General features: G+C 28.0%; 1 protein-coding gene across 4 annotated transcripts; it reads right to left on the bottom strand.

The window, feature by feature from the left end:
- Positions 1-592: 592 nt before the first annotated feature.
- On the bottom strand, positions 593-5671 carry LOC148566014 (uncharacterized). Of its 4 annotated transcripts, none has more exons than XM_088487902.1 (3): positions 2251-5671; positions 1714-1801; positions 593-1371 (listed from the first exon to the last, which is right to left on the bottom strand). In XM_088487902.1, the coding sequence occupies exon 1, from the start codon at positions 5599-5601 to the stop codon at positions 3937-3939; it is 1665 nt and encodes a 554-aa protein (XP_088344028.1). In that variant the 5' UTR covers positions 5602-5671; the 3' UTR covers positions 593-1371; positions 1714-1801; positions 2251-3936. The 4 variants fall into 4 exon arrangements, with proteins under 4 accessions (XP_088344028.1, XP_088344029.1, XP_088344030.1 ...); XM_088487903.1 differs by having other exon boundaries at positions 593-1292; XM_088487904.1 differs by lacking the exon at positions 593-1371 and having other exon boundaries at positions 1579-1801; positions 2251-2306; positions 3897-5671.
- Positions 5672-8555: the final 2884 nt, after the last annotated feature.

Here is an 8555-nt window from a genome sequence, read left to right as displayed (position 1 = left end):
TAACTATTAGATTAACCTAAGTTGGTTTATATTTTTAATCTTTTGTATATGATATAATATAATTATTGACTTGAAATACATTTTATAGATTATATTTTATTAATTTTTTGCCGTATGACATTTTTATTGTATTTTGTATCTCTCCTATAAAATTCCTTGTTCCAAAATGTGTATATTGCCTTCCATACTCAATATATAAGAGCTCGGGTTCTGGATCAAGTCTTCATTCTCTAAAAGCTTAAAGCATTACCTTCTCAAAGCTTTATCCTTCACAAGTTTTATGATTAAGTTTCATTATCTACAAGTTTTGCAGGCTATATAGCTTCCATATTTTGTATTCCATATACAGGATATTTATACTCTCTAATATACATGTAATATTTACTTTTTTGCAGCTATACTCACTTATTTTCTTATTCTCAATTAAGCTTTGACCACCACTATGAAAGAGTTTTTGAAAAAAAAAAAAAAAAATTCGACGGAGTTATACATTGGAGTCAAAAGATAATTTGCATCCTCAACAAATTATATATATTAAAAAAAAAAAAAAACTCAAGATAACACGATCTTATCAAGTGTAAAAACGAAAAAATTTAGAAAATCCGTTCTCCTTCTTTTAGCTTTGATTTCATCCAAATTTTCTTTTGGAGATCTAATAATAACAATTATTCTTCTTAGGCATTCTATTCATTTTTGTCACCAAAATTGCTAAAGCCTCCTTAGACAATGAGGTAGCAGAGCATGAAAAGAAGAAAGCGTCATATTCTAGGAGCCCAAACTATGTGACTGAAAAAATCTTCCTCGAAAAAATCTTCCTCCTCCATCTGTTGCGGGTTGAGGACTCCTTCCCCTTCTTCAAACTCCGATTCATACTTTTCATAGAGAAATCTCTTATCAACATAAAACAAGATCTTTTTTAAATCATATTAAGGAATTTTTTTGTTCAGACCGAAAAAACAATGTCACTCGATCATTATCAAACTGACTGCAACCTTTTCTGTCTGTGAGGATCCCACTAGAACGCCTTCTACTTCTAGTAGACCATGAACTAGATCAGAATCATTCTCAACAAGTTCATAAGAAGTGATCCCATTTTTTCCATCAGGTCTGGGTAGAGACCAAAGGTCTTGAGCGATCGATCCGGCAGGACAACTCAAAAGATAAAGAAGTATCGTTAATTCCTTCGTGCTCGTTCCAAGTTCGAAGTATCATTTGTACAAATAAGAATCCCCCTCAACAATTTGGATTTGGCCCCTGAAATGCTAACTCTTGTAGCATTCAGTTGCAAAGAGCTGTTCCTCCCAAAACATGTCAATGATAGTGCTTAGTAGAATAGTTCCATTGAGAGGTTCTTGAAAGAAAAATGATAGTCTGTGTGTGCAATTTTGATGCATTCTGGTTAACGCTTGAATCCAAAAATAATGTCTAAAGTGAAAAGCTATTTGAATCAGCCCTTATATATATATATATATATATATATCTTGTAATGTAACCTTCCATAGAATTATAGAAATGACATTGTTTTCAGCAATTTTTCATAATAGAATTTTGTTTAAGAGTAAAAGTAAGAAGAAAATAATAATCAAAGATTAAATTTCTTATGCAATTATACATTTATCAGATTAAATTGACTACATTTTATCCGTTTGATATGGTTCATTCCCATACATTGCAGTTCATAACTTTTCAACATCAACAATGTATTGGTCTTACCCTAGTTATTGATACATATTCCAGGATTGAGCCTTCTCATGCTTACATTGTCTCTGGTTTGTGGCACTTGCGAACCACCGATTTGCTTCTGCAATGGTTTCAACACCAGCATTAAAATAAACCATGATTATACCCTTCACAAGATCAAATGAATATTTCCTGTACTTATTTGTGAAAAAGGAAATTTTAATCAAAGTAAGTCTAAAAATTGATTTATGCAGTATGCACCACAAAATAATAGTATATGAACAACCTAATTTAATAATGCTAAGATTAATTCCTCAATGTATATAGCAACATCAAACATATTCTATCTTGTTTGAGATGAATTAATTTATGTTTACTAATGCAGTCTGAAGAGCGATTTTTTGTGAAAGCAACTATTAGTCACTTCCATCTAAAACTGATTTTGAAGCTTAAAATCCAACGAGTATGGGTTCAACTAGAAACCAAATAAGCTTAGAAAATATTAATTCGAGTGTCTCAATTTATTAAGAAGAAGACGAATTGAAATCCAAGTATAAAGAAAATTCATACTGGAGAAGTTCAATTTTTGTCTGCCCCATGCTGCAACTTAACATGCTTCAGTGCACCTAGAAATCAGTAAGGTAGATCGGTATTACTCGTGGAACAAAGATGAAATCCATGTCAAGAATCCAAAATACTCAACCACCAATACAGGGTCAAAATCAGTTAGATAAAATAAGTTAATCAGCAACGAGGCTATATCATAGTTCAACTTTTGATCCCAAAAGAAATTGTACTAACATTCAAAGATATTCTAAAAAAATGCAACCTCAAATTGTACAATATTGTTTCACTATTAGTTCTTTATTCTAACCTCAGCCATCACAATGCAAAGTAGATTTAGAAAAACCAAAGAAATAGGTGTAAAAACAATTGTACTTGGAGTTAGAATCACCAGATCTTTTAAGACAGGTGTAGCTGATAACAAACAACAAAACTCCAAACCATGTTTTAATAATAAAAGCTTTTCCAACATGTTTAAACAATGTCAATGCAATAATCCCTATATAGGATTTCAACAAGTAATGAAACAGTTCAACTACACATTAAAAGAAAATCTCTGTGATGAGCTATTTCATATGTACATATTTTCCGTTGATTAAGTTTCTAAGAATTACAGCCGAGTAACACTAACTATGAAAATGACCAAAGGTTTAAGATACTTCATATTTAAACCATAACCCAAATTCACATTGTGTGATAACATACTTTAATATACAGATTTCTTCAGCTGTCATCAGATTGTAAAAAATATCAAAACGTCAAAAACGGTTAACAAAAAAGTGGGGTCATGCATTTAGCAGATGAATTTGTTTTGAAGATAGCAGTGAAAATCATATACCTATGCCATTAATCTTAGGCTCTTGGCACTACATATCTTTTCCTAGGAAATTCAGTCAAATAAAGCACAGTTGCTCATCACACCAATCATGAGTTCTAGGTTACTATCAAGAAATCTTAAGCACTAACAAATCAGTTACAACAAAAAATATCTACCAAAACAGGATGCATTATAGCCATGGCAACAAACAGAGACTCAAAAGTCATCCAATAACAAAAGTTCAAAATCCATTCATAATAATGAGATAACCAAAACCGCTGCTATTGAGTTCATGATAATTCCCAAATCCTCCAATCCAATTGCCACAAAATTTACGAAGTTTTGTAATAATTTCAACAATAATAGAAAAATTATTAATTTGAGTTGATGTATCTTACCTTCTATAAACCATTCAATAAGCCTCTAGCAATCATTTCTCAAAAGACAATAAATATGGGGGAGTTTACTTTAAATATGGGGGAAATAAAAAGATCGAAAGACAATAAGAGTGCAGGGAAGCTTCACAACTAACAAGGATTCTCTTTGAATGATGAAAATCACAACCGTTTCAGCTTAGGAATAAATTAACATCAATGCACATATATAATTACAAAAACGAAAAAGGAAATAATGATAGATCCTTCAAGCCACATATAACAGCCATCTAGTCACCGAAAATGCCATAAAATAAGCTACGGCAAAGAAAACACTTAGGTGTGGGTAAAGCAGAATAAAGAATCACAATCATGTGAAGATCTAAAAGCATTAGTATCGAATGGAAAATTGATCGAGAAGATGGTAACAAAACACAAGTTAAAAAGAAAGAGATACAAACAACATTTTGTGGTGTCTAACAAGAAGAATCTCATCTACTTTTATCCTTGCAATAGGCCTCTAGATATCATCTCACGAAGAAGTTTCTCCGCTTTATCATTTTCACCATTTTCAAATAGAGCACGAATGATTGTTTCATAAGTCACAGCATTGGGTAAGCAACCATTGTCTTCCATTTTTGCCATGAGTGCCAATGCTTCGAGAAGCAGACCCTCTTTGCAAAGCCCATTGATCACAATGGTGTATGTCCGCACATTTGGACGATAGCCTTTAATGGAAAGATCTTGAAATATCTCTTTTGCCTTTTTAATTCTTCCATTTTTGTACAGGCCATCTATAAGTATGTTATATGTATATATATCTGGATCAATGCCACTCTCTTTCATTTGATTGAATAACATAAGTGCCTTGTCAGGTTGTTTCATATTGAACAAAGCATCCAGCAAAGAACTGTAAGTAACTATATTAGCGGGTTGACCTCGATCATGCATCTTTTCAAGAACCTCCAAGGCACAAAGGATTCTCCTTGATTTTCCCAAGCCATCAATAAGAGTACTGTAAGTTATCGTGTTAGGAACCAAGTTCTTGGAACGCATCTGTTCAAAGAGTTTCAAGGCGTCATCAACCATTTTACTTTTGCACAAGCCATTAATCATGATATTGTAACTGCAAACATTAGGAGACCCACTACTTTGGGCCATTGTGTTGAATACATATTTTGCCTTATTTACCTCATTAACCAAACAATATCCATCCATTAAGCTGTTATAAGTAACCACATCTAGTTTCACACCATCTTTTGTCATTACAGCCAACACACTCTTAGCATCTTTGATCTTTCCTTCCTTGCATAGTCCATCAATCAAAGTATTATAGGTATAAACATTAGGAGTAATGTTTCTAAGCACCATATCACTTAACAAATCAATGGCTTCCTTGTATTGACCCTCAAGACACAATCCAAAAATGAGAGAACTGTATGTGATAACATCGGGAGAAATTCCCTTAGCAAGCATTTCAGAGAATAAATGAAAAGCCTGACTTACAAGTGTAACCTTGCAGAGGCTATCAATAATTGAGTTGTACATGAAGACATTAGAAGCAATGCCATACCGTGGGATCTTTCTCAACACTTGAATAGCAGCTGATGTGTGTCCGGTCTTACAGAGCCCATTAATCAAGGTCCCATAAGTGACTTCATTAAAGCGAAATCCATGAGCCAGCACTCTGTCATGAAAGCGCACTGCTTTTTCAACACTACCACAGAGACAGAGACCTTTCAGGATTGTTGTCAATGTTACCGTATTAGGTTGATAATCCATTCTGAAAATCTTGGCCAATACAGAAAAAGCAAGCGTCATACGACCCATGCCGCAACAACAATTAATTACGATGCTCAAAGTAACTATGCTGGGCGCGATTCCCCTGACTTGCAATTGCTGAAAAAGGGAAACGGCGGCGTGGAAATGCTTCGTCTTGGAAAGGGATCCCAAAATCTTGTTAAATTGGATGATGGGAGGAGTACGACGCATAGAGAGCATGCGAGTGAAGGAATCAACAGCATCGTCAACTTCACGAAGGGATGGAGGCTCAGAATGAAAGTGAAGGCTTGTCCATGAACAGGAACAGGAAGGAGGAAGAGCAGAGAGTGGAAGAAAATTAGGGATTTGACGAACAGAAACCCTAAACCTTGTTGCATACAACATTGTTGATTCCTTCCGAATTCTGAATAACAGCCACCTCCCAACTAAGAGAAATTTGCTACTGCGTTTACATGTCTAGATTTTTATTAATTTATGAAAAATGCTAGTTGTGCTCTAATTTTTAGTCTTAATTAACTTTTTAATTTAAATAATATTATTTAATTAAATTTTAATTAAAATATATTTTTAGTTTGTACATAAATATATTATTAACTAAAATTAATTTAAATTTTTTTCTATTCATTCCATAAAATAATTACTTTATTATTTTTTTCATTTTTTTTATAGTTTCTTTCTCTTTCTCTCTCGTTTTTTTATGTTCTTCACAAAAAAGTTTATAAAAAAATGTTACTATTTTGCAGATAAATTTATTACTTCATATTTAATATTTTATTATTATTATTATTATACTTCTTTTCAAATTTATAAATTCTACTCTAAATCTAAAAAGATTTTGTAATATCTATTTAATATTATTTAATTGATTGATTATTAAATATTTGTTAGTTATATTTTTCACATTTTTTATATTTTTACGTTTTAAAGTACGAAAATAAAAGTATATGCGAGTTACTTAATCACTTAATCTTCTAAATATTTAGTTTACGATTTTAAAATAGGAAATTCACAATAAAAATAATTAATGATTATGTAAAAGGAAAAAAATTATTGCGGAAATAAAAATTCACTTTTGTTCCCATACTTGCCTCCGTTAGAGATTTTTATGTTGATAGTTTAAGATTAAAACCACCAAGTCTATAATTTTCAACAAATTTTTTTATTATTAATTGAATTTTTTCATTACTTCTTTGAACATTAACGCTTTTAAAATTATTAAAATATATATTTGTAAAAATTAATTTTTTTTAACTGTAACACATCTAAAATTGTTAAGTTATACAGAAAATATTTTTAAAATACATCCAAAATTATAAATCTAAAATTTAAATTTAAACATTAAGCATAAAATTAATTTTTTTATATTTTATTCGATAAAATCTTATCTCATATTTCTTTTTTTTTAATAGTTAAATTTTTTCGTTACTTATTTGAATATGAACGCTTTTAAAATTATTAAAATATATATTCGTATAAGTTAGTTTTTGTTTTCAATTATAACACATCTAAAATTATCAAGTGATACACAAAATATTTTTGAAACGCATCTAAAATCATAAATTAAAAATATTAATTTAAACGTTAAATATAAAATTAATTTTTATATCTTATTCGATAAAAACTCATCTAATATTTTTTATTTTTTTATTATTAGTTGGATTTTATTGTTACTTATTTGAATATTAACACTTTTAAAATTATTAAAATGTATGTTTGTAAAAATTTGGTTATTTTTTCAATTATTACACATCTACAATTATTGACTTATATACAAAATATGTTTAAAATACATCCAAAATCATAAATCTAAAATATAATGATAAACGTTAAAAATTCAATTTTACTGAATTTAATTTTTGAATGTGTATTTAAATGATAATCTGTTAATAATTAAAAATATTAAAACTGAAACAAAAATGTTAAATTTTAAATTTTAGTTTTATTTAGTTTGTGTTTTGGATGTGTACTTAATTTTAAAAAGATACTAAATCTACTTAGATGTGTTTGTTTTAATTTTTTTAAATTATTATAATAAAAGACTGAATAAAGGATTACTTTTAATTTTTAAATGATACTTAGTCATTATGTTTCTTTATTTTGAGGGTATTACTTTTTATAAACTCAATTCCGCTAAGAAATCAAGAGATTTAGCCAATAACAAACCAACAAACATTTTTGAACTGCATTCTATACTAATTAATTGTTATTAATTAATGATTATTTAAATTTTATTTTTTAAAAAATATAAAATTAATGATTATTAATTACCTCTTCTTACTCTAATCCACCTTTTACCATTTATTACACAAATCTTAATTTCTCTTTTCAAAAAAATTTTGAAACTCAAAAAAAAAAAAAAATACATAAGATAAAAAATCATCTAAATCCTAAGAAAAAGAAAAACGTTTGTTGGCTTGTTATTGGCTAGACCCCTGTTAGTTCTAGAGGGATTGAGTACAATAATTATGTGCTTATTCGATGCGCCACATTTATATAGACTATTAGATTTTATTAGATAAAAATAAAAGACTAATATAAAAGAAGAGTATTGATGAATTTTAATAAATACAGAATATCCTAGTACATAAATAAATATTTTAAATGACAATACTTTAATACACAATACTTTAAATGACAACAGAATCTTTTATTCTTAAATAATTAAATATAAAATATATAAATACAAAAAATATGAGTATTTTTTATTTACTAAGATTAATGATTATGCAAGAAATTTTTATAATATTCAAAAATTATATTAAAATAATATTTTAAATTATAATATAAAATAATTAAAATTTTATTTTATATTACTTGACAAATAATTATATTATTATAATATAAAGTTATTAACTAACACTTTTTGTTAAAAATATTATTATATAATATAATTTTTCATCAAAATATTTTTAAAATATAATTTATTTAAAATATTATATATAATACATAAAAATATTAACTTTTTAATTTTTTTAATTTTTTTTAGAGAAACAGAATAAATAATATAATTCTAAATACATACCTATCACATTATATATTTACTTATATAGTAAGACCTGAACTAATCAAATTTACACAATTAAAAATATTAACATTGTATATAAAATCAGGCTATTGCAAAAATATAATCACATAAGTACATTGTTTTCTTTTATACCTTTTCCAAAATAATATATATACTATATGCTATCTGAATTAAAATGCAAATCAGTTATTATATATAATTATACCTATATGGATTTGTCTAAAAAAATAAAAAAATAAATTATAATATTTATTTTTTTTTCTAAAAAAAATTTGAAAAAATAAAAAAACTAATATTTTCATATATTATATAT

Source organism: Arachis ipaensis, chromosome B5 (assembly GCF_059453495.1).
Source record: "Arachis ipaensis isolate K30076 ecotype BB chromosome B5, ASM5945349v1, whole genome shotgun sequence".
In the NCBI taxonomy this organism is placed as follows: domain Eukaryota; kingdom Viridiplantae; phylum Streptophyta; class Magnoliopsida; order Fabales; family Fabaceae; genus Arachis; species Arachis ipaensis.
This window is presented reverse-complemented; position numbering and strand designations above follow the sequence as displayed.